General features: G+C 33.1%; 2 protein-coding genes and 1 non-coding gene across 3 annotated transcripts; 2 read left to right on the top strand and 1 right to left on the bottom strand.

The window, feature by feature from the left end:
• Positions 1-420: 420 nt before the first annotated feature.
• On the top strand, positions 421-27,155 carry LOC138940081 (muscle-specific protein 20). The gene is made up of 5 exons (XM_070308613.1): positions 421-529; positions 11,366-11,447; positions 23,402-23,531; positions 26,171-26,291; positions 26,599-27,155. Exons 1-5 carry the CDS (start codon positions 506-508, stop codon positions 26,788-26,790), a joined length of 549 nt encoding a protein of 182 aa, XP_070164714.1. The 5' UTR covers positions 421-505; the 3' UTR covers positions 26,791-27,155.
• On the bottom strand, positions 3,949-8,368 carry LOC138940199 (muscle-specific protein 20). The gene is made up of 4 exons (XM_070308826.1): positions 8,241-8,368; positions 5,216-5,415; positions 4,978-5,098; positions 3,949-4,617 (listed from the first exon to the last, which is right to left on the bottom strand). Exons 1-4 carry the CDS (start codon positions 8,244-8,246, stop codon positions 4,438-4,440), a joined length of 507 nt encoding a protein of 168 aa, XP_070164927.1. The 5' UTR covers positions 8,247-8,368; the 3' UTR covers positions 3,949-4,437.
• LOC138940411 (U4 spliceosomal RNA) lies at positions 10,633-10,773 on the top strand. Its single transcript, XR_011447998.1, has one exon. It is a non-coding gene; the product is annotated as a U4 spliceosomal RNA (small nuclear RNA).
• Positions 27,156-27,353: the final 198 nt, after the last annotated feature.

The following is a 27,353-nucleotide window of genomic DNA, read 5'->3' as shown; positions in this document are numbered from 1 at the left end:
GGAAAAAAATCTGAAATAGACGAGTAAAGCAAAACTTTATATCTAGAGAAATATAACTTTTTTTTCTTCTTTTATATTTTTATAGCGATAACATACCATATATTACTTGCATAATGCATATAGCCTGTGCGAATTTGAAACGTCATGCTAGATTTCTTAAAGAGATAAAAATGTAACAATTGTTTATGAAAAAGTGCAAGAACATATTTTGAATCAGATTTCAATCGTTAATCGGTCGTTAATCGCATTTGCGTCACCCGCTATACGTCTTCCTGTAGACATGCCATGAATTGCATTTCAGTCTGAAGTCAACGGTGAGTAAGTGATCCACATATATAGAGGCGCCCCCACATTTACCAACATGGACGCGCATCTATCACGCATATATACGCAGCACAACCGCATTGGAGGGCACTCTTTTTGTGCTTCAGTTTGAGTCGGTGAAAAGCTGAGACGCGTCGCAAAATTTCGGAGAAGCATATACGACGAGTTACGCAAATTCGCCATGCCTGGACGCCCACTTTGGCAGGTAAGCGTTATTTTTCAAAATTGAAACGAGTATATACGAGTATATACAATAGTATAATATATGTATACAAGATACAATATCATGTTTTTTATTCTAATCACGTTTATCGTATCAATCACATTTTAATTAAATTTTTTGCTTGACTATATATATATTTGCTGTCAAGCATTTACTCATTATGATTATTATTTTATTATATGTATATATCGTGGATATTTTTTATCTCCTTTTCTCTCATAACTGAAATGTGTTATTTCTCTTTCTCTCTTGTGATTAGTTAGGTTTGAATATCATTTTCTTGATTAGCTATGTATTAATATAATTTATTTTATGATTATTGTGTATATTCTACAATTGTTCTTTTTAAATCGAAGATAAACTTTTTAACAGAGATCGAAACGTTTTAAAACATTATTTTATTATTTATTATTACGTAATATAATTATATTACGAAAGTCCATAATACTGTACAATTTTATGATCGGTTGTTATGTTTTTAATGTTGTTTTCTCTCTCTCTCTCTCTCTCTCCCTTTCTTGTAGTTTTATTTATATTAAGGTTATCCGTATCTTTTCCGCTTAATGAAAAACGTGACGATATATAATGTGCTATATAAAATAACTGCATAAATATGGGTAAAAATAGAGAAATATTAAGAAAATTTAAAAATATAATTTTTCCCCGTGAATTAATAAATCAAAACAGAAAAATTCTATAATACAATATATAGTACATATGTAATATTACAATATATCAACATGTATTTTGTCAAAGCTGTTCTAAAATATAAATTATACTTGCATATAAAGTTAAAACTTGCATATAAACTTATAAGCATTACAAATTATTAATACGATAAGAAATGATGTTTTATTTAATTTTGCAACAGAAATGTTATAATATTGTATGTCGTAAATGAAATTTTTCAATATATTACGCTTATACATATATTTTGAACAGTTTCTGACATTTAAAACAGTGACTTTTCTATTTAGATACTTTGACTCAATCTACGAAAGTTTTGTAAATCCGCACATTAAAGCGCTTCTAATTCGAGAAACACTTTTAACACCATGAATCATCATCCAAAATTTATCGTTCGTGTTTCTTTTACTAAAAGCGAGCAAATAATTCTCAAGTACGATCACATACTATCAAATAAAGTAAAATAGAAGAAAGTGTTTTTGATATCAAATTTCAAAATTAGTAAATCTTTATGCGGCACTTTATATATGTATATTATCTTATGAATCGTATTAATAAAGTAATAATCTATATCGCGATAAAAACGTGATAATACTTATGAAAACTTATTCAAATAAAATATGTTATTTAATTGATAATAAAGAAATAATTGATAATAAAGAATTCTCCGAGACACACATAAAAATTGTTTTTCGGAAAAATTGATTATATTACGGAATAAACTGATATGGAATCGTGATCACAGAGTCTAAAGATGGTTGCTGTGTATGCCGGTGATCCAGAAATAAACCGAAAGGCGTTCGGATCTGCCAAGGAAAGCAAAAGTATATATGAATTAAATTTTACCAGAAACATACGGGAGCGCGTGCACGAGAGTTACCTTCCACGAAAAATCGAGAAAAGTATGTCGCGATGACGCGATTACGATTCCTCATTTGTTTATAAATAGTAATGGATATTTTTATACCTGTGTGGGTGCAAAGATAAACAGGACGATGCGATGTAGGGTAGATCATGATGGCGCGCAGAAAAATTTTTTACTCTTGTAAATTCTACTTAATATGTGCTTAATTGTGTGTATAATTCATTAATTTCTAATGATTATTATTTGCATATTGTTTTACCAAGTTGGAAGACAAAAAACAAATTAAATTTTCTTTAGAAAGCAATAAATTCTCAATTTTTTATATTTTGGTATTTTTGGTTAGTATTCTTTCTATTCGTAAAATATATAACATCTTTATATTAATTAATCGCAATGCGCTTCAATGACATACTGATTCAAGACTTACTATTCAAAAAATAACTTCACGAACAAGTAATTAATTAATTATATGAGAAAGTATATGACAGAGAGAGAGGAAAATAGTCATCGCGAACACATTGCATGAAATTAATTGTGATGTCGATATTTCTTGCACTGTTACATTATTTTCCTGTTATAATTGCTTTACATATTAATCTACATTTCAAAAATTTATTTATGTATTGTACATTTTTTAACTCACATCTCAGAGTTATGATAAATTTTATTATAGTATATAAACACAATTAACACACACACACACACACACACACACACACACACACACACACACACACACACACACACACACACACACACACACACACATACATACATATATATATATATATATATATATATATATATATATATATATATATATATATATATACATATACATATATATATGTATATGTATATAATATAAATGATAGAAGAGAATAAGATATGGAAAATAACATTGCTGTATCTTTGAAACATATATATACATATATATATATATAAAATTTATTTATTTATATGCATATTAATGTCTTTAATATAATCTTTAGATATTACAATAATAATAAAGTTGTTAATAAGAAACTTATTATTAATTTAATTTACCACACACACAATTTGTAAAAATAAAATATTGATACAATCTAATTAAATGATATAATCTATGAAATTGTTTATTGCAAAACACATTACATGAGATTAACGCTGGTTTTATCATATTATAAACCTTAATAAATATTTTTATAAATATTCTAAATTTATAACTCTCGATTAGAAATTTTTGGTTTAATATATTTTTATACGTGTAATAGTGTAATGTATAGTATTGTGTGTATATATATATGTGTATGTATATATATGTGTTTGTATGTCAAATTGTGTTAATGTGCAGGTATATATAAAAATATGTATAATTATACATTTTTACGGTATTTGCTTTTATTATCCATTTAATGTGTTTAACATTTTGTTTAACATCATGTAATGTTAATTCAAAACTTTATTTTATCCTGATTTGAAATACAATATATGAATCCAATTGCGAATACTACGTATTATATACATATTTTTATTCGTGTATTTCATATAACAATTACGTGTAATTGTGTAAAAATTTGTTTATATAAGTGTATATATGTGAATTCTAGAAAAAAATATGATTATTTCAAAGCACTTTTTTGCAAATCGCCAATGTATGATAAAAAAATCTGGTACTTATATTTATATGCAAACTGCAGCTGTTACGAATATAAAAATATATTCTTGGGCGACTAAATAGAAAATTAATAATTAATGTTTCTATTATTGATATAAGATTATTTGATATAAGAAGAAAAAGATAAAATATGCATATATATATATATATATATATATATATATATATATATAATGTATTAACTGTTCAATATCAATATTCAAAATATTGATTAAAAAATAATAATTATAGTTAATAAATATCGCAGAGATGCAATATATGTGATGATGTAAAAAAAAAAAAACTTATAACATAGAGAAATATCAATACAAATTATTTAATCTCATTTATATCAATAATAATTATAACAATAAAGAATAAATATTACTTAGGATAAAAATATACTTATTTAAATTTGAAAACAATAAAAACAAGTTTGAAAAATATTTCAAAAGCTTAATATTATTTTCACATGTTAGGCGCGGTTAGAAAATGCTATTTATTTTGATGTTTTTATTGTATCATACTCTATACTCGATAGTTTAACCAGTCATTATATAGCATTTAATACATTATAAGCATTTTTTATTTAGACGTGTGTGTGTGTGTGTGTGTGTGTGTGTGTGTGTGTGTGTGTGTGTGTGTGTGTGCGTGCGTGCGTGCGTGCGTGCGTGCGTGCGTGTATTTGCTTCTATAAAAAATTTACATATGCCGAGTATTTCCAAAGCTACCGAGACCAGCTTGGCTGGCACCCTTATTGTAACCCATTTGAAGATTCAAATGACCTTCGCTGGCACGAAGCTGGTCCTCGGTGAAAGTTCTCTTATTCTCTTCTGCCATCTTCGGTCCTAAACTTGGCCCATTCCAATCATGTTTCTGAGTCTGTTGTATTGGTAAAAATTAATCAATTAAATTTCATGAATAATCAGAGTTACAAATAGGCTATACAGAAAATATGTCTGCCGTGTGTCATTTTATATTGCCATTTGTGTCATTTTCTACGAAATGAAAAATTTTTTGTAAGTTTTACTTTTTGCATTATGTAGATGTAAAGTACGAAAAAAATGCAAAGTCTAGTATTTTTACAAGTAAAAATATAAATGTAAAAATTTTTTTCACCGCGCATATATGTTTTATATTTTCTCATTAAAAAAAAGAGATATTGAAAATAATAAATTTATTCCTAAGTAATATATTTAATCTTGTAAATAATTAATTAATTATTAAAAATTGAATACTCACGATTCTGCCCAGCGCGTATAGACAAAGAGTAACTTGTGGGATGTTACGTCTTTCGAAGAGATCCGCGGTCTGGAAAATTTCTTCTTGCGGTACACCATAATTTTTAATCGCCGCTTGGAATCTATTGAGACAAAGAGGATATTATTATAAGTATTATAAAGTAATTGTTATATGAGAAGATGAAGAATTAGGTATATTATATAAAGACAAAGAAAACATATAATTTGATATCGCTCACCTTTGAATATTTTCCATAAGTTGAAAATTGGTGCCTTTAGTTTGAATCTTCTTAACCGATCCGGGTGCAAGTTTGTTAATTAGGTTGCAAAGAATCACACCATCTCTCAAAATATCTTCGTAGTTTCCAGGAGGGAGTTTCTCGCCCAATACAGCCTCGATCCAGGCAAGAACTTCAGCCTCCTGTTCTTTGTTGCGACTCTGAAATAGATATACTGTATAATATAACTATATATAGATATAAATTTGTTTTCAAATGGATGCTAATATACGGAACAATTATTTTGTTATTTTTTATATATTTTATTACGAGAATTTGGTCTAGTATGCATTTCTACAAAGAAAGCCGACTGCATGCATTTTAAGCACTTTCTATGAGCATAATTTAAAAATGGCTGTATCAAAAATAGATCGTATGCGGCAGTATAGGATTACTCGCACGCGCGTAAAGTCCAACGAAAATAAAATACGACGTCTGAAATTTTGGCTTTTACGTAAACTGCCAAAACGATATTAAGCTATCATTTTAAGCTAACACTTGTTTTGCTTGAATTTATGTATATTATATATTGTAATTTGATTCATACATTAAATGAATTATTTTTTGAAGAATAAGAAAGAAAGAGAGAGAGAGAGAGAGAGAGAGAGAGAGAGAGAAATATAATATTTATTTCTATATTATTATATATAAATGTAAGAATATTTTGCAGTGTAATAAGAGATAATAATGAATATAATTTTGTAAAAATCTCTAATTATAATTTTAATCGTTTTAAGTGTATTTTAAACATTTATTATATAAATCTCTCTTACAAATGAGAAATACGAGGAACAAATAATGAGCGTCTTACAATTAATGGCTTTCACGCTTTTAGAATTTCTTAACGTTTACATGATTCGATTTATGACTCGAACAGCTGACCGACGCAAGTGAATCTGGCACCATTCAGTCAAAGCGATAAATCAGTATTTATAGCAAAATTAAAGTAGGATTCTGCGCGGAAACTCGATAAATATCGTAGTCATCGTATAATGGTGATTATTTCACGAACTTTCTGTTCGTGTGGAATCAACCGTGTTATATTTTGGGAAGAGTGATGTTATTCAGTCAGATATATAATGGACTTGTGCAATTTGTAATAACATCGTGATCGCGTTTTCGAGAACAGCTGAACTGTACGAATACAGCAATTTCGGTAGATAGATTTAGCAACACATCAAGTTTGAATGATAAAGGCGACTCTAATTGACTCTAATTGAGTGCAGTATTTCTACGATTCACTTGTGAATAAATGCGCGTTTAATATAATTATTTTTGATATTACGATTTCAGCAGGGAACAGCATATTATATTTATTAAAAGTAAAGCTAAATAAAGACAAAGTAGTATACTATTATTGCAAATAGTATAATCAAATTGTATCAACAAAATAAATATAACGAGCGAATCACATCAGTGTCCTAGGACTAACCAAAAAAAAAAAAAAAAATTAATTCTCGTTGATATTGGTTATACAATTAATAAATATTTTCGAATTTACTACGTTACGAAACTATATATGAAATTTTTTTATTTCTTATCTACGACATATCAGGCGTGGTCGAGGCAACGTGTTTCTCGTCGCATCCACTCGGGATGATATTTTAAGCTCCATTTTCAAAGAGAGCTTCCGTTCGGACGAATGCGGCCTCATCGCTTCCGAGGATGTTTTGCGAACGTCACACGCAACGTCGTAATAAATCACTAAATTTAAAGTTAAATTGGGTGGGTCCGTACGATTTGCAACACTCCAGTGAATTAACTGGCGACAAATTAAACCGCACATCTGTGCTGAGGACGCATTTCGATGTATCGTCAGCATGAATTGGACATTATAATCGAGCATATTTTGCGCACGTATAGGATAAAATTTTACATTAAATTAGTAATGTAAATGTATATATATATATATATATATATATATGTGTATATATACAATATATATGTGTATATAATTATATAATATACATATATATGTATATAACTATATAATAATATAAGAAAAGGAAAAAAATCGATTTTAAGATCTCTACTTTATTCTAATTAATTTTGCCATTGCTTGTTTTTGTTTCAAATCAAATACATAATACAAATTAACACGCTCAATATATTAATTTAGACAGCTTTAACTGCTCAAGCGATCAATTGAATACTAATGTAATATTTTTTTAAAGTAATTTATCATTTTAGAACAAACTAATTGACAATTTGAGTCAAATAAACTGCAAATATATTGCAATTTCTTCTTGGGTAGATAATTACTTAATTTCTTTGCACTAAATTATGCCCGAGAAACCACATTTAAATTTATTGAAACTGTCATCGTTAAGCGGTATCCATTGATATTTTCTAAATCTGTTTTACTTCTCGGGATAACGTTTAAAAATCTGCGTTGCATAACGTTATTTATGTTAGGATATAAATACATTAGATGCAAAGAAGAGAGAGAGAGAGAGAAAGAGAGAAAGATATACTACATACATCAACAGAGAGTACTGACGTAAAACGATGTATCATGCAGAATGATGAATTGGATCATAACTATAAATATTTTAAGAACATATCCATATGTGTGTGTATGTGTGTGTGTGTGTTAGAAATTCCAGAATTATTAATAGTATTTTGCAGATTGTAATATCGCTATATATATATATATATATATATATATATATATATATATATATATATAACTAAACATTAAAAATTATACTTACAACCTACATTGATTATAATATATTTGACATACTTTCAAATTATTCATTTCCTTCTATGAATAACATTAATTGTTATATTAATTGTTCTTTTCATAAATAAGAAAAAAAATTATGTTCATATCTTATTAATCTAAAATGTGTATACGAAATATAAAGTGTATACGTATATATATATATTTTTTTTTTTATTAGAGTTATAACACAATCGAATCACGATTAATCGTTAAAATAGAAACAGAATAAAAAATGACAGCTTTCAAAGAAGAACATACCGGCATTTTGTTGCTATGTCGTTTCTTCGATGGCGATGATAGCTTTCCTAGATAGCGTGACTTTGAAACTTTGAGTAGAAACTAAATCGGACGCTGCGCGTCGCGACGCTATATGGCGTCATCCCCTCCGCCGTATCCTTCCTGCCGATATTCAAGCAACGAGTGCTTTTGGCCCGCTGCCTAGTTTTTGGATGGGTATTCCCACACCCCCGCTCGTAACCAGATCTTGACATCGCGGCCCTATTTACAGGACGCGTTGTGGTTCTAAATTAAATTACAATTCGCATTCAGACGAACCGATTGCAGGAAAACCATCTGACATTGCCAATGAAATACTTGACGCTATATTTTCTACATGAAGTGTAAAAGCGAAACGAAAACAAAATAATAATATTAACAATAATTTCCTGACAAGAACAAATATAAGAAATAATAATTGATGACTGTGTGAAAACTGCTTAAATAATTCTGTTTCTAATAGAATTGTTTTGGTCTTACATGTCAGTCACAGAAAGTTTACAGCTACGTAGCATCTGATGTCGCAATCTATTTTTAGCATTTGTATACATTATATGTACTTTAAAATCTTGAATACTTGAAAATCTTTAAACTTCCGATTTGTTAAATATTCGCGATTTAATTTATAAACTATCTAAATCGCAAATATTTTAGTTCAATGACATACTTCTCTACAAGGTTTATAACCGGTACTTAATTTAGATCCTACATTAGCTGTAAGATTTATTTTTATGCTAAAGTGTATTTCATTTTCAAGGATATTTATTCTAATTGTTAATTATATAGTTAGCATTATCTTGACTAAATATATTAAAATCTGAGTAGAGAAGTATACATGAAAATTTAATATTAATTAATTGCTGAAAGAATCATATTTAGTTATAATAATTCTTGTCGAACTGTGAATCTATATATTGTATAAATAAGAGAAAATAAAATAGAAAATAAATAGATAAGAAAAATTAATGCGAGATATAAAAAGTAATTTAAAAGAAGAATATCGTATCATGCATTATATAATCGTGCATTACAACTGCTATGCATATGAAAAACGATAAACCGGTAAAAAAATAGAAATAAGTGGGTGTATTTTGCGCAAAAATACGGTTCAACATGCGTGGTTATTTGCCAGATGAAAACGCCGATACGTAAACGTCATAATTTCTGGACTCTGGCCACTTCGAAGGGTGAAGCCACCGCCGAGTTTAGATTTTATCAATCGTCGCTATTTCCAAGTTTATCCTATAACACAACGGATCTGCGTAGACGTCTGGAACAATTTTGTAATACGTTCGTTCGAATTACATAACAAAATATGGTTTAATAAATGGCACATCATCGATAATCTCTTAAAAAAATATCACAATTTGTTGAAACGGTTTGTAATATATATATTTTTAAAAATCTTTCAACATTGACGTGAACAAATATCCAACATAGCAGACTGAAAAAAACTGGATGTGCGGAAAAGAATTTTAGATATCTCTTATTGATATTCATGAATTAAAGATGTAAATTGTGTGTTATAAATTATTATTACTTAATTTAATAATACAATAATTATCCATATTTACACATATTAAAATAATTAAACACATTGCGTTAGATTTATTTTTCACTTACGATTAGTCAATATTAAAGTATATCTAATGCTATTTATTAAAGTTTAATTAACTTGTGTGTGTGCATTTGACAGTTCGCATCAAAACTGTCATTAATTGTGTGTAATATTGTTAATATAATTATAAATACGTTTAAATAATAATATTCAAGCAATAATAATATTCATTAATCTATTTAACTTTAATTGCATTTATTATTACGTGTCAATTTGTTAAAAATGTAAAAATATAATTTTATTAACATTGTTACATGTTGTCACTATTAAAATTTATCTTTGTGTTATTTAATTCGACAATATTAAAATATCAATGTATTTTATAGAAAATATTTTGTGCATTTTAGAAAATTATATCACATAGCAATGTGTGAAATATTTAAAAAAGAAATGATAAGAGATATAATCATATTGCGAACGCTGATATACTGTGTCGGGCATGTGCTTCCTCGAGCGCGCACCTCCTGCCGTTATACTTTCCTATTCAGATATATTTTCTTACAAATATCCGGCTAGTCTATCGTTTAAAATTTAAATTATCCGTTAATAATAGCAAATTTTATTATTCATCTTGTGACAGCGCATCGAAGTCACGTGTTTCGAATGTGCGCCACAAAGCCTCTACTATTACCTGCTTCATATCGGCTGCTTTTTAGTTTGTGAAACGGACGCTACGTGGAGCTAATATAGAAAGCTTTCTCGCGATTAAAATTCCTCTTGACTACTATGAATACCGGTCCGGCTGAATGTCTCGTCATCTTTGCGCAGAGGCGATATCGTAACCAATGAGGTTCTACCGAGGTGCGATTATTGCTAGTTGAAAACTTTTACCAATACCCCGCCATGACGATGTGAAATACCATCGGCTACGGCAATTTTTGAAAGTTTCTGCGGAAACTGATAATTTGATACAAACATAAAATAACTCTCGAGAGAACGAAGGAAAAGCTATTTGTTTTCTTTATTCTTTTTTCTCTTTCATATTTTATATATATATATAATATGACATAAAATATCTTTTATATTAGATTATTATTCTTTTCGGAGTAGTTATATATATACGCGCGAGAATACGAATTTTCATTATAAATAATTACTTACTTAAAAAAAAAAAAAAACTACATTTTTATTTTGTAACAATTATAAGTAAATCGTTTATAAGTAAAAGAAGAAGGGAATTGGCACTTTATATTTCTTCAGGAATTATTCTTTTCCTTAAAATATATATATTTTTGTTTACTAAAACTAAAGATATAAAATTTGATTTCCTGGCTAAAATTAAATGTCTATAGAAAAATGTAAAATAAACAACATTTATCATTCTGTCTTTATAGTTGCCAAGCGTCACTGAACTGTTATTTTCTTTTAAGTTTTATAAAAGAATGCAGTTGGATAGCATATCTCATAGCTTTTATGACTAGAGAATGAAAACTTTTAACGTGACATGCTTTTTTTTAAAGAGATTTACAGCCTCTTCTTTTAATCGCAGGTTGCTGGCAAGCGCGAAGCAAGCCAGGAAGCAGAAGCTCAACAATGGATCGAAACTGTAATCGGCGAAAGATTTCCACCAGGTAAATTTCTAAAACAAATTAATTAAAATAATATTTTATTGTTTAAATTTCAAAATTATTTAGCATGAAATTAATATATAAAGGAACGATTTATTCTCATTAGTTGAAGAAAATTAAAAAAATTAAAGTATCGAACTGTTTATTGCGAACTTTATAAAATATCCACGTATTTTAGCTAAAGATGTATGTCAGCTCTTTTTTATAAATTCTAATGTATATAAGAAAGGATATTAGAAAAACATCCATTTCTGTATGGGGACAGAATTATTACTGTACTATATTTATCGATTAGAAAAAGTCTTATTCGGATATAAAAGCTTAATACGTGAGAGCAGCTGAAAATCTGCAAGCTTAATAATCCTTGTACCTTAATTTATCTAAGAAATATTTTTCTATTATATGTATATGTATGTACGTTCTTCTATTTCACATATTTAATTTACAAGTTCCTTATAAAGTAAATAGATATATAACTTCAAAGATATTATATATATTAATTAATTAATTATGATTTTAAATTTATCTACTATTTAATTCATATAATAATATTATATTATAATTATATTTATATATAAGAACGAATGAGATAAACAAATCAGTTCTGTATATTTGTTTCTTTAGAGTGTTATAAAAATGACTAGTTCGTTCTAAATGCTTCTTTTGATACATAAATATTTTTCTCTTTCTCTCTCTCTCTCTCTCTCAAAATACTTTACATTTAAAAATAATCAATGTAAATATTTAGTCTCTTTAAATAGCTATAATAGCTGTGCACTTAATGATGCTACAAACATATATGAGCTCCTGTTCCGCGGAGGTGATACGAGTCCGAAAGCGTTCCGACGTTTTCACCCCTATTGGGGGTTCCGACGTTGAACGAAAGGGGTGGAAAAGCGCGTGCTGTTATCTAACTAGAATCGCATAATTGCCGGATACAAATGTCAGGTCGCGTGACGTCGCAAAGGTTAAGTTTCGTCGAGGTCAGTTCTCCCATATAGAACACACATTGTTCGATATGTATCGTAACAACAACTGTACATAAACATTATATCGACTAATATTTATTTTAAACATTTGCATATTTATAAAATGCTGGAGAATCAGATATTAACATTTAAATTTATGTCTGACTTATAAATTAAATCATCGAAACTAGACTTGCGAAGATAGATCTATCCTTCCTGTAAATACAAATATGAGAGATGTAAATATAATTTATACATATGCATAGACATATAACGCTTTAAATATAAATAATTACTTAAAGATTATATATATATATATATATATATAATTATTTATAAATTTAACTTATTCTTTATTCTTGCAAGAATTGTTGATAGAAGTATAATTGCCAATGAGTTTCCAGCGAGAAAATTATATCCCGTATAAAACTCAATAATATAAATAAAATTAGAAATGAAATGGGGGTGTCAAGCAACTTTTAAGGGATCACTCTCTCTCTCTCTCTCTGAACTCTGTCCCTGAACTACTAGGGGTAGTTCTGCCTCCTGTCGCATTATACTCCCCTGGCAAAACGCGCGCTTTGTTACGTCATTGCGAGCCACCCTATCGAGCCTGTCTCGGTGAGCAACCCTCGATTCGACATACATCCCTGATGTAACAAACACGCCAGGCGTCGACGCAATCGACGTTGCTTCGCGTACGTTTGCGCGGCACGTTGTTTTTACTACTTGTTCCAGCTCGTTATGAGAACACTGAATAAAATCGACACGGTGATCGAAGGAGTCGTATATCGTAAAATCTCATTTAATAATTATATTATTCTAAAAAAATCTTATATATTATGTGTAATAAATTTAATTATCAATTTTTAAATAGTGAAATGCTACTCTTAAAATGTAACTAATAAAGTAGAAGTATATTACAAATTTATTATTTATTTTTTAAAGAAGCTTTTATATCTGAAATTATATTAATCATTTTTAATATAGTCTTAATATTGAATTTAAATAAATAAATGACCTATTTATTTATTGAAAAAAAAAAACACAAATAATCAGCATAAAATAAGATGTGTAATAAAAATATTACGCAATTTAACTGACCGACTTTTGATATACCGATTGTCGATGGCAGCACCTCTTATCAATTAAGATTAAATATTACTTCTGAAAAATAATAATATAAATAATAAAAAAATATATATTATGTTTCTAAATATTTAATACAGATATCTAAAACAAATATTTAATACAGAATTTTATTGACAAGTTTAATAAATTTTTAATGTTTGAAGTTCGATAACTCTTGCTGATTCGGTCATTCGCAAGAGCCCGTCACGTACATCTTGTCACCGAAAATATGAACCTTCTTTTCGTCGCATTCGCTAAGATTTATGGAAGGAACTCGTATATATACAATACATATTCGATAAGACTGATTATGACAAGTATTTAGATTTAACGACCCTCCACCCATGACTGTCATCCTGGTTGTGTCGAGGACGCAATGGAGGTGGCCAAACGACGAAACCACCCCCACTCGAGCATATGATTAATCCCCGCTAGAAACCTTCGATACTTACGATAATGTAAGTGGGGGTCTCCTCGGTACGCAAGAAAGCTCCCTTGAGCGAGTGACAGTCTGGTCCCCGCGAATCTTGAGCGTATTTGTCGGAAACAGGCAGAACCTAACGTGTTTATAAATTATAAAGAAAGTCAATCTCGATAAGATCGGACGTAATAGAGAAAATTCTGTAATATAATTGAGATGAGAGCCTAAATAAGCTTAAATAAATTTCTTATCAAGAGTAATGTAAATTTTTTGTACGCGTCAATTTTTTTTATATTCTTAAAAAAATATTTTGCCGTTTCACTTTCTTCCTGCTACTCTGGTAATTTGAGAGCAAATTCTGTATTCATTTTCGGCTTCGCCGGTACTACTTACACGATGAATCTAAGGACGATCTAGATTACAATATATATTACGTAGAGCATGTTCAAGCTCTATGCGAGGATGCGAGCCGGATAGTCGAAGCTTTTGATGTTATTGACTCGTTTAAAATTGAACTTAAACGGTCGAGGTTCAATTATGCTCCTCCCGTCGCGTCCTGACCTGACCTACCCTAAACACTGGGATCCTGATGCTTGCGTAACGCGAATTTAATGGGAATTTCGAGGTATCCCGCAGGACTTCCAAATACGAATGGTAGCCTGCTCCCGGAAGCTCGCGAGGCATGCTTAGCACGACCCTTGTTTGACAGGTCTCAATTGTGAATTATCGCATTAATGTTTCCGCGTGTCGCCGATAGTTTCGGATACGATTAATTGGGTGATTTCACGTATTTCAGGAAAAATTAAATTATACTTTTGAGTTAAAAAACGTAGATGGATATTGCATTTCATATATCCAAATATATTTAATAATTTAAAATTTTTTTAGAGAATTATCAGACACGAATGTAAAGTAATTATGAAGTTTTTGTCATTTTGATTGTGTTACAGTCAATACGTGATATAATTCCAATATTACATTTTCATTATACAATAAAGATGCATTTTTTTATATACAATACATATAATTACTATATAAATAAATTGTTAATTGTTAATTGTGTTGAAATTATTTATGAAAGAAATATTGACATATTAATTAAATTTATATCGCCAGAAATGTGATCATAAGCAATGTGCATTTTTTCTGGCTATCAAAGTCTATAATGTAGAAAAATTTCATATTTTAATTTCAATATAAGCATTAAATATTAAACATATTTTACACGTAAACATACAGGCACACACACACACACACACACACACACACACACACACACACACACACACACATATAATACAATCAATTTATTAATCATTTCATATGATTAATATTTATTTTGTTTTATGGAAGAATGAATATTCCGAAAAAATGATTATGCTAATCGAAGTAAAGTTTGTGTTATTGATAAAATATTTAAGACATACAAAGACGGGTTACTTTTACCGAACATTAGAACTGACCAAGTCGACGACGGGTATTGATTTACCGTCATCTGTTCATCATGTTACGTCGTAAGGACGCTGGCATACCAGGGCCACATACAGCACTCCGGATGGTCGTGCTTCTAGTGCTGCCAGTTACATATGTCACCTCCGGCACTTCTTTCATCTCTTCACCCTGCTTTTACATACTTTCGCCTACAATTATTATCGTTTGTTGCGGATACTTCGATCAAGCAGCGTTCATAATAAGTGACTATAATTTCGACGAGCAATTTTGTTCACATTTCTTTTGATTATAAAATTTCACATTTTATATTGATATTTTTTATAATTTTTAATAATTTGGTTAATTTAAACGTTAACGGTTTTGAGCCGGGTATGGCTTATTTTTCGTATGAAAAAAATTGTATTAAAGAGTTATACGATATAATTTTATAATGTCATTGCGATTGCTTATGAAACTGAATCGTATTATAACAAAAATAAAATATATATACACGTTCTTTGCATTTTGAATTTAATTTATAGATTGTTATATTTATGTATTTTTAAATTGTGATTTAAATTGTTATTGTTAAATTAAGTCATTGTTGTGCGTAATGCTCCAGCTCACTGTCATCTTTCTTTGAATAATCACAGAGCGATTTATATCAATATGTGAATGCTGCTTAATATCTTGAAGATTTGCTTCTGAAAGAGAAGAAACGTCAGTCATCTGTCCGTCACGGTGGCGCGAGTCGTTCGGGTGCACCAGGGCATCAGCAGACGTTTGAGGGATTTATAGGGTGTTCCGCCGACACGTCGACGGATCGATTCGTTAAATTAGGATATAGTCGCGTTCCCATCATCCATCCGGCCTGTTCATTACCCCATCTCTTGAATCGGACACGCTCATTGAGTATTATCGAGCACGTGTTCTGTCGATACGTCGATGGTCTCGTCATATGACACAGCGTGACGTCACGAAAGCTCGCACCTACTAGGAAAGCAACGTCGGGCAGTAGATGAATTTATGGAGATGTCTACATTGTGTTCCATCCCGCGCGGAGGATCCTGGTAAGCTCCTCTCACGCTCGTCGTGAGGATCCGTTCACGATACGACCCGTCGAAGTATAAGAAGAAATTCTTCGATACGAAAGAAATCATTTGACGCGCGACAATGGACGACTGATCACTCGAGGATAGGGAGCGACTGTCAGTTGTCCGTCAAAAGATCGTCAATGACGTCATTCCGAGACGAGCCTACCAGGATTACAGCCCCGAGCTAGATTTACGAGCGTTGCACGATCAACAGGTGTTTGCCGCGATCAACAGGTGGTTGCTGTCAGTAATGCAAGCGCACGTGAGCGTGCATCTACTGGAAAACATATATTAAAATGAAAGTGTATTCCCCCAATGAAAACATATATTACAGTATTATATTGTTTAGTTCAACTTATTGTAGTTTGTATTGCCGTAAATATAAGCATTATTAAATTATTAAGGAATAGTAATGATAAAGAAATACAATTCGATATAAATGCAAATAATCTAATTAATAAATATCTTGTTCATTTATTTACTTCTAGTCATTTTGACTGATTTTTCTAGCCGCAATAAAGTAATTACTCTTTCATGCCTAATTATACAGGGTGTTTCAGAAATAGGTGACCTGATAGGAAACTTTAAGAGTATACTCACTATAAAGATGAAAAAAAATCGTGTAAATATGGGTCCGCAAACGCTTCCTTTTTAAGTTATAAATATTATTTTTAAATATTATTTTATTTACATGTCTCGCATCGACAGTTCATGAATTGTCCTTCCGTTTACTTTTTGTTAAAAGTAAACAAGAAGTTTTATTTATGGAGACATCTTAAGACTCTCATTTATGATATTCCGGTTGCTACTGTGCAAGTACTCCGAAATTGTATTATCGTTTTGTATGACAAAATACGAAACACACTGGAAATATTTGGCAATTCGTATTCGACAATTCATGCGACGTCAATGCAAGGCATGCGCATTAATGCGGAAGGAAATCATGTCCAGCAATTTCTAATGAAATGTTCTTACAGTTTCAAACGTTCTGTCATAAAGTCTGTTATAAATAAAAAATATTTCTAACTTGGAAACGAAGCGTTTTGGGACCCATGTTTATGACTTTTTTTCATCTTTATAGTAGAATATGTAGAATATGCTTTGAAAGTTTGACCACCTATTTCTGAAACACCTTGTATACTTTTTGAAATAGCAATCTTTAATTTTATTTTTATATATCGTTTTAACTTCCCTTGGGGAGACCGGAACTTTGCTATTATTATATATTTCACTCTCCTGTAAGAATAATCATACGTGTGCAATGCATATATATTTAAAGACGAATTATAAAAATATTTTACATCGTATTTAAGATTTTACATAAGTGTAAAATGTGTTTTATGCATTTGAATAAATTAAATAAAGAGGACAAATAAAAAAAGAAATCGGTTGAGAAGTGAAAATATAAATATCGTGATATCGATTAATCCTCGGGGGATTCGTTAGCATTAGAAATTAGAGGAACGCGGCGGGAATCTTGGATTCTGCGTACAACGATATTGCATTCCCGCGAGACCTGTTGCTATGTCGACGATCGTAAATTCAAGCGCAGGATGTTGTCCTGATGAAAACCGTGCTTGTGACGTCTTTATGACATGAGTCTGACATTTAATCGATATGACGGCAACGCAAGCGCGTTCGTTGTCTTTTTCTGCCTGGTGGTATGTCTAGAATCTAGAATAATTTACTAATTTTATTAGTAACACAATCGCTAACAATACATTAAATATTGCGAAATGTGATTTAAATAGTATAATATATCATTGTGTGAGAAAGATAAAGAATTATTATTACTTGTATGTATCATATGGAATATATAATTTCAATTCCACAAATATTAATTTTCTTTTTTTTTTTCATTATTTAATTAAGCACGATAAAAAATAAATAGTAATTAGACCAATTGACGCACGTACGCGATTTTAAAATTAGACAATTTTATCACAATTGCTGTACTAATATTAATTTCGATATCCATAAATCATTACTACTATAAATTAATATTCTACATGTTTCGTGAAAATCATAGATATATTTTGTCGATAATGAGTATGAACAAGAATTGTAACAATACAAATAGATCTTTGACTACTAAATGATAATGTTGATTATTGATATTTAGACATATTATTATGCATTACATCTTTCATATATGGTACATTATATTGTACATACATCATCGAGAAACATCCATTATCATTCGCATTTGCATAATGCTCCTAATCTCTTTCGGTCTCGTTGACGCGGTTTTGAAATCATAATTCATCATCGATAGGATAAAAAATGTTGAATGGCGATAACCGCGAATGATAACAGAACATATCGGAGACGATGCAATCGATTTCACGTCAAATTCTCCAAATATGACGACCATGACGTGTCAACGTAACAGGATAGTATCACCCACGGGAATAGTTTCGATCCGTCGATACATATTGTTGCGTTCGGGGATTTTTTTCCCAAAGACGGCAGGAAGACGCACGGCGTCTGAAAAAGACCAGGCCAGCATCACGCGTGGTTATTCGCCGGCAGATGAAAGAAACGGCCGAAGACAAACTCGGAGCCTCGGCGACGACCGCGCGAAGGCGCGCTATTGATTTTCTGTCATCTTCTCGGGTTTACGACATCTCACCGCGTTTCGACACTACCAGGAACCTATCAAGCATGTCACGCTTGTTTATCCCGGACAGCCGGGCCCGTCCCGCGCACGCGGCGCGTATTTGTTTGTCGAAGAGAACGACGGGCGGATGCTGCCTGGATATCGCGCAAAAGCGATGGCGTCGTCAGCATGAAATTTATTCAATCTATCTATTGTATATACTATATAGAAGGATAGAAATATGTTTAATCTATGTTAGTATAGAAACATTATACGTCCTCTTCTCTCTTGCGTACATATGTATTAAGATTACTTCAATTTAATAGATTTATTTGAAATTAGGATTCTTAAAAGCTATTTCCGGGAAAATTATATATTTATATGCAATTATTTAAAAATAAGAAAAAATATCGCATCTCTCTCCTACAACCTGTTTGCTAACAAGATGCCGTTCTAAAGAGAAAAAAAAAGAAGGAAGAGGAAATTTGATATTAATTAAAATTATTTACTTTGTCAGATGTATATAATTTGTATTAATAATTTCTCGATAAGAATGTTGAGTCTAAATTTTCTTAGGATTTTGCCTTAAAACATTTCTATTTTCGTAAAGACAAAAAAGACAAAAGATGTTATGTGCTCTCCCTACGTAATAAAATTATCTATAGACAATAAAATATAAATAAATAGAAAAGTATAGTTTTATCAGATAAGTGACGCATTCTCGAAGAAAAACCTCTGCAAAAATTGCATAGCGTTCTATCCATTCGATAATTCAATCGAATCCAATTGATTTAAATTTAAATTGTGTATCTAATTATTCTTTCAAATATTATTATCAAGTATTATTATTTGCTTGATGCGCACTTGAGGAAATTGAGAGTCCTCGTGATAAGATTCTTCAAGAATGCCAAAGAGATTCAACTATAGAAGAAACGAAATGGAATGTTGAGAGGGAAGGAGAAATGTGTGTGCGTCGAGCGAAAGCGCGTAATACATTCCTGATACCGACCGAACTATTCGCATTACAAAACGAGCAACAAGTCTCTCATTTCTGATCAATTTTCTCTTAATTATTCTATAAAGAAAGGAGCTTTAATTAAATTGGAGAAATTATGATTAAAGAATATTCTAGATAATATATACATATAAAACGACATATGTATACATATATATTTCTCTAAATTAAAATTTTCTCCAGAACAAGTTGAAATTTAATAGCGATTAATGTCATCTATTGTCGCACATTATACATATATTTATATTTAATGGAATAATTAATTGGTCGATCGAGATTGCAGTAGACCATCCAGAACCAATCGCCTGTCGATAGCTCGTCAATCGAGAATTCAAGCGTACGACCAGCCGCTTACTAGGCGAACAGATTTCGGGGTTGGCGTTTAACCCGATCCCCACCAACTCAAAACCACGTGACCGTCGTCCTTGCAGGATCAGGCTAGTAGCTTTTTAGACAGTTGGCACGTGGGTGTCCTCTTGTCCGAAAATGTTCCGTTCTAATTCCCGCCGGGCTTGCGGAATCTCATAAAGCTGTCGATCTTTAAAACTCACTTCTTATTGCATATATGCTATATAATTTTGATCTTTTTATACCGTTTATCGGGTTGAATCAAAATTATACAGGGTGTCCGACATGTAAGTAGCCAAACGAAAAGTGGAAATAGATCGGGTCAACCTGAAGCGAAAAGTCCTATACCATTTTGCTAAATTCGCAATAATTATTATGTTATTAATTAAAATGTCTGAGCCAATGAGCGCGTGGGAAGCGGTAGGCCGGAATCGATAGAAATATAAAATGGCTTACTTGTTTATGTCTCTTAGCGTCGGAAGTATCAGCTGAGCGAGAGAGTCACGCGGCGAGCGACACCGCGCCGAAAAATAATTATCGCGCATCGAGTGACGAGCGATGTCACCGCGCCGGAAAATAATTATCCTCCCGAATTGTTTTTTCGATGGCAAGACAATGATGCCCTATCATTTCCACACTACCTTGCGGTAGATAGCTTGGTGCGCTTTTTTATAGTGGTTTCCTCTGTAGGCCCAATCCACTCTCAATATTTAATGTAGTAATTCGAAATGTCGTCCTCCTTCTCGTATGCATAGTTATCTACCGCAAGGTGGAATGGTGTGGAAATGACAGGGCATCATTGTCTTGCCATCGAAAAATCAAAACAATTGGAGAGGATAATTATTTTCCGGCGCGGTGACATCGCTCGTCACTCGATGCGCGATAATTATTTTTCGGCGCGGTGTCGCTCGCCGCGTGACTCCGCTTCTCTCGCTCAGCTGATACTTCCGACGCTAAGAGACATAAACAAGTAAGCCATTTTACATTTCTATAGATTCCGGCCTACCGCTTCCCACGCGCTCATTGGCTCAGACATTTTAATTAATAATTATTGCGAATTTAGCAAAATGGTATAGGACTTTTCGCTTCAGGTTGACCCGATCTATCTCCACTTTTCGTTTAGTTACTTACACGTCAGACACCCTGTATAATTAATTATACACGGATAACTATCAGCTGAGAACCGGACAATGGAGAGAGAATGCATTAGCGGATTAAAATACTATCCGTGTAAGGGGCGGTTATCGGAAAATCCGTATAGGAGTTATGCCAACTGTTGCTTCGGACGTCGTGCGTCGTGCGTCGATACAATTTGCGATGGCGGCGGCGCGAGTAGCGTCGCGCGCCGATAGATTGGATACATCGATACACACTGGTTGTATCGCTGACGTGGGGTGTGGGGGGGGGGAGAGAAGCTGGAACGGGAGAGAGACGGAAAAAAAAACGCAACGACAGTGCCGAGTGCGGCCGAACGCACAGCTCTTGCAACTGTCTGCGTCCCTAGGATCCCGAGACGCGTCGTGTCTTTCGAATGGCGACGGCCGTGCGTCGTGACGAAAGGCACCGGCCGCCGCCGCCGACGGGGAAGACGCCGATGGCATAGGCGGCGGTGGCGGCGGCGGCTACAGCAGCGTCGCGTCCGCCGATCAAAGCGAGCAAAAAGAGCGCCGGCGCTCGCAAGACGCGAGCGGCCTTTCCTGATTCTTCGTTCGACGTGACAAAAAATGCCATGCCCCCTTGGCTCGCCTCTTGGCATAATGGGGCGCCATGAGCGAGCGCTGGTTGCTGCACGTGTTAGCCTCGCGATTATTATTTCGCGGCGAATCTGTCCCTGTCCCTGTCCCCGCGAGAGCGAGCGGTGCGGAAACTGACAGAGAGGGAAAGCGATAGTGGGAGAGAGGAGGCAGAGATGGGATGGGTACGCGGAGTATCGAGCGAAAAAATGGCCGATAGATAGGAAGAGCGGCAGAGTTCGACACTGATAACCGCCGTTTCCCGGATCCCGCGGTCCGCGAGAACTAAAGGTCCGTTCGGCTATCGCGCGCGCAAGTCCCGGCCCCTTCGAAACCGCGCGCGAATTTCGGCATCGGGCACGGGAGGGGAGGATGTCGTTTCTGCGATCCTGGTGCCGCGGTGATCGTCAACATTCTTTTCGCTATCGAGCCGCTCTCCCTTTCTCTCGAAGCTTTCTCTATGCAAATGCGACCGAAAATCGCGATAATCTCTTTAATACGATGAATTAGAGAAGAGATGGATCTTCCTTGATATCTTTATCGGTGTTCTTCCAAGTTTTAGAAGAAATATTTTACGCGCTGTATCGCTCGCTTAATCTGTAATCGAGATCTTTTAATCGGCACAAAATTACAAAATTAATATGATGCTATCAGTTATATAAAAAATTATATTATGTGGGTAAATAATATTAATTTCACAACAATGACAGCGTATCACGTGTTACTTAAAAAATTTTTTAAGAATAAGGAAAATTATATATCATATCTCTCTCCTACAATAGGTTTATCGTTCTAAACAGGAGAAAGAAGAAGAATGAGGAGATTTAATATTAATTAAAATTATTTTGACATACTTTGTCAGATGTATATAACTTGTTTTAAATTTTTTCATAAGAATGTTGAATTTTAATTTTTTTAGGATTCTGTCTTAAAACTACAATAATATTTCAGTTTTTGTAACATTCGGAAAATACAAAATGTCTTGTGTGCCCTCTTTATTTGTAAATCAATCGTACATCAAGTAGCCCAGGATTTTATATGTCCGATCTAATATGAGAGACGATATTTTGAGAATAGAATAATTTTCATTTTATCTAAATATCATAGCCCTTTAACATAATGTTTTTAATGATATATTTTTTTATTAAAATTGTAAGATTATATTTAAAATTTTAAATAACGAAATATAATAAATACCTGTTTATAAACATTTGTAGGATTGAGTTACGAAGATGCTCTGAGAGATGGTGTCATCTTCTGCAAGCTCATGAACAAATTGCAGCCTGGTTTGATTTCCAAGATCAATACGTCCGGGGGGGATTATAAGATGATGGACAATCTCAATCAGTGAGTATCGTACGATTCTGAAAAATTTAATATACATATATCGTACATTCATGAAAATGTGTGAAATAATTTAAACAATGCATAAATCGTGAAACATCGTACAATAATAACGAAACAAAATTGTATTTTCGTTTAAACGTATCGCGAATAATTTGTGAATAATTCGATATAATACAAGACACAGGTAATTATGTATTCGTGCCTAAGGTATCTCTCGGCTATCTCGCCGGTTGTCAGTGTCGGCGACGGCGACGCGCTTCTTGCGATTTCATGTTGCCCTAATTCGCCGTCGACTTTACGCAATCGACAGTGTTTTGCGTCAATTTCTCGATTGCAGAGTATCGACAAGGCCGATCAACGACCGTTGTCGCAGTCGAGAGATTCTTGACCCTCTCGACTCTCCCCGACTTTCGAGAGTCACGCGATATCCGCGACCACACGAAACGGCGCGAAACGCCCTGCGATAGCGATCTTGCTCCTGGCCGGTCGTGTTCGCCTAATAATCGAGAACCGGCAAAGTCTGAGGTCGGGACCATCGACTATACACATTGGAGCGCGACGAAAGTGAAAACGGAATAGATATATGCAGACACGCGGGATAGCGCTACTATTAAACGCGTACAGGAAACGAAAATTCGCAAAGATTTTTACGAATCGATGTACCGCATTCTTCTTTGGATAATCTCCTTTCAATTGTAAGATTCGTACAATATAGAGAGATTAATCGAATAATGGTTCGAATAACTTGGGTGAAAAATTTAATTTTTAAAGATGCTCGTCGAAACGATCTTTTTCTTACAGCGTTTAATCTCCGTATAAATTGCTCTCTACACATGTTACGCGTGATATAAATTCTCAAATTTATCTTTCTTGTTAGGATTTAAATATTCATTTATCATCTTAGATTTTCTCGTGTTAATTTTTGATATACTTTCGCATATAGATAATCTCACATCCGAGGTAAATTTATGTCAGTTGCAATCCGAAAATAGGATACATATAATGCACGAGTCGAAAGCCTGTAGCACACTGCTACAATCCTGATGAAATATTTGTCTGCGAGGAGGTGATTTTAGAATCGCGCAAAGAAATGCACCCTTGCAGACAAAAATTGCGCTTTCCCGCTCTCCTCTCCCTTTGTCGCTCGGACGAAGCGGAAGCTATTCTCCTGTACGCATTTTCCGTAACCGTTTCTTTTCTTCTTTCTCGATCGCACTTACGCCCGTCAGAGTTCCTTCCCTCGTCCTCGCGCATCTCGGTGTCATCGTCGTCTTTCCCGCTCTGCATCGTCGCCATCGGCATCGTTGCACGTGCGCATGTCGCGCTTCTTCTCGGCATTTGGCGCGTTTTGAATGTTTAAGAGCGCTTCCCCGAGGTAGTGGGGCGAACGATGCGCAGCGCGGCCACTCCGCGTTACTCCCTTTCTACGCGAGCAGCATAATTCCGGCGAAGGTGATACATCCGCCGCGTCACGTGTCGCGTCTTCGCGGCCGCGTAAGATGACGTTTGTTACGTACGCACATATGTAAGGCGCGAGGAGTCTGCATGCGCGCCCACTTACGGCTCCTTCATGCGTCTCTGATAGATGGGTAACTCAGTGACCTGCCTCACGTTTTCCGCTCGGTGAACGTAACGCGCGTCCTAACGCGCACTTGATCCTATGGAGATACCACGGTTTCATGATGTCAGTAATCACACTTTTCGCTGTGTACGTACGCACGTATGTACGACGCGAGAAGAAGTCTTGCATGAGCGCCGCCGACCTAAACTCCTTCATACGCCTCTGATAGATGGACCGCTCATTGACCTGCCTCACGTTTTCAGCTCGATGAACGTAACGCGCGTCCGAACACATACTATACTCGATCGATAGCATAGAGAGATACCATGTTTGATGATGTTAATAATCTCATTTTTCGTTGTATCAATTTATTTCTCGATATAGATTTATGTATATTATAAAATACGTTATAAAGATGCGTGTTGTGAATATTTCACTTTTTCGTGATGCTTTTGTTATAACATAAATTAAAGAGCTCTCGTATAGAACGAGACCTTTCATTTGATTGTGAGACATACGCGATTGATCAATCTGCGAGACGTTACCTTCGTATAACGCGGGATTGACGACACGATTGTGATTGGCGATGATAGTTGTCTTTAATGTGAAAACACAGGATGAGATCCTGCTATCCTGTTAAGCGGACACACGCGACACGTCATTTCTACGGCACGGAGAACAAAGAAAGCATCGCCGCGGCTCTCGTATTATATTCCCAGACTAGGATATACTGCACAAGTTAATTGCCAATCAGTGATAATTAGCGAACAATAGAAGCGCGTCACTAGCTGAAAGCGACGCCCAGGCGAGCAGCCGTATAAAGGAGTTGAATGTGCTGCTCTTTTGTGTCTCCCCCCCGCCTTTGTTCTCCCTCCGATTTGCCGCCGTTCTCGATGATGTCTCACAAGTCTTCCTCATCGCAGAAGAATTCCGATGTCCATTTTTCTAGAACATAATTCACATTAAATTAAATGTGCGATTATAAATACGAGTTTCTTCTTTATTTATCTTTTATTTATTGAGAAAATTGGTGTATATCTGGTTGTATTAATGAAAAGGTGCATATTTTGATTTTCAGATTTCAAAAAGCTTGTGTAAAATATGGTGTACCTGACGTTGATCTTTTCCAAGCTGTCGATCTGATGGAACGTAAAAATATCGCTCAAGTAACGAACACCATATTTGCTATTGGACGGACGGTAATTAATTAATGTGATATCGTTTTATTATTTTCTTGGAATATTTAATTTGACATTTATAATTTAACATTCATTAAACTTCTCAAATTTGCAAATTTCTTTAAGCAAAAATCTTTGAAATGCAGGTTTATATGATAAATATTCGATATTGCAATTAATCTGGAAGTAAATAACGCGTGATATAAATTAAATGCATTGTTTCATATCTATGTGACAGTCATATTGCTTTTTTAATCATATTAGATAAGCTATTGAAAATGAAAATATATACATTTTTTGTGCCTATAAATTGTTATAATATTTATAGACGTACAAACATCCAGAATGGCGTGGTCCTTGGTTGGGTCCGAAACCAGCGGAGGAAAACAAAAGATCCTTTACAGAGGAGCAACTCAGAGCTGGCGAGGGACTTATTGGATTGCAAGCTGGTACTAATAAGGGAGCTACTCAAGCAGGACAAAATTTCGGAGCTACAAGAAAGATACTTCTTGGAAAGTAATTGATAGAAGTTGCATTTTTTATGCTAGAAGTATCCTGCTTAAAAAAAGATAATCCTTTAAATGAATATACATATAAAGGCATCGCGACCTAAAATTATATCATTAGAAACGATTTATTTAATCGTACACTAAACACTTTTGCAAAAGAACACTGTTTTACAATTTTTTTTCTGTCATACACACACACACACACACACACACACACACACACACACACACACACATATATATATATATATTCTGTTGAAAAAAAATATAAGTGATATTGATATACATATATGTATGTTTCAGACATGTTATTATAATTATTCTGCCTTTAGTATATCCGCTTGATGTGAATATATTTAACAAAATGTAATAAATAATAAGTAATATAATAACACCTATTTTTCGACAATGTGAAAACTAAATTTATTATTTGTATTTTATTGCCATATAAAATATGATAACTTGTATAATTTGTTGTCTAAACTTTCTTCGAAACTTTAATGTCGTAAAAGAAAACTGAAATGATTTATTTCAAATCAATATAATTTGACTATGTATATTTCAACATTCAATA

This window comes from Polyergus mexicanus, unplaced genomic scaffold (genome assembly GCF_030449975.1).
Source record: "Polyergus mexicanus isolate NDT 795.1 unplaced genomic scaffold, iyPolMexi1.0 SCAF_16, whole genome shotgun sequence".
NCBI classification, from domain to species: domain Eukaryota; kingdom Metazoa; phylum Arthropoda; class Insecta; order Hymenoptera; family Formicidae; genus Polyergus; species Polyergus mexicanus.
Note: the sequence above shows the minus strand (reverse complement) of the source record. Positions and strands in the feature narration are given on the sequence as shown.

Bases quoted from the DNA above. Each gene is read 5' to 3' on its own strand.
- LOC138940081 (XM_070308613.1), top strand. From the start codon at position 506: ATGCCTGGACGCCCACTTTGGCAG. The intron at 23,532-26,170 runs GTGAGTATCGTA...TTTGATTTTCAG, and splicing joins ATGATGGACAATCTCAATCA to ATTTCAAAAAGCTTGTGTAA. The intron at 26,292-26,598 runs GTAATTAATTAA...TAATATTTATAG, and splicing joins TATTTGCTATTGGACGGACG to ACGTACAAACATCCAGAATG.
- LOC138940199 (XM_070308826.1), bottom strand. The intron at 5,099-5,215 runs GTGAGCGATATC...TTGTCTCAATAG, and splicing joins CTTATGGAAAATATTCAAAG to ATTCCAAGCGGCGATTAAAA. The intron at 4,618-4,977 runs GTGAGTATTCAA...CCAATACAACAG, and splicing joins TATACGCGCTGGGCAGAATC to ACTCAGAAACATGATTGGAA.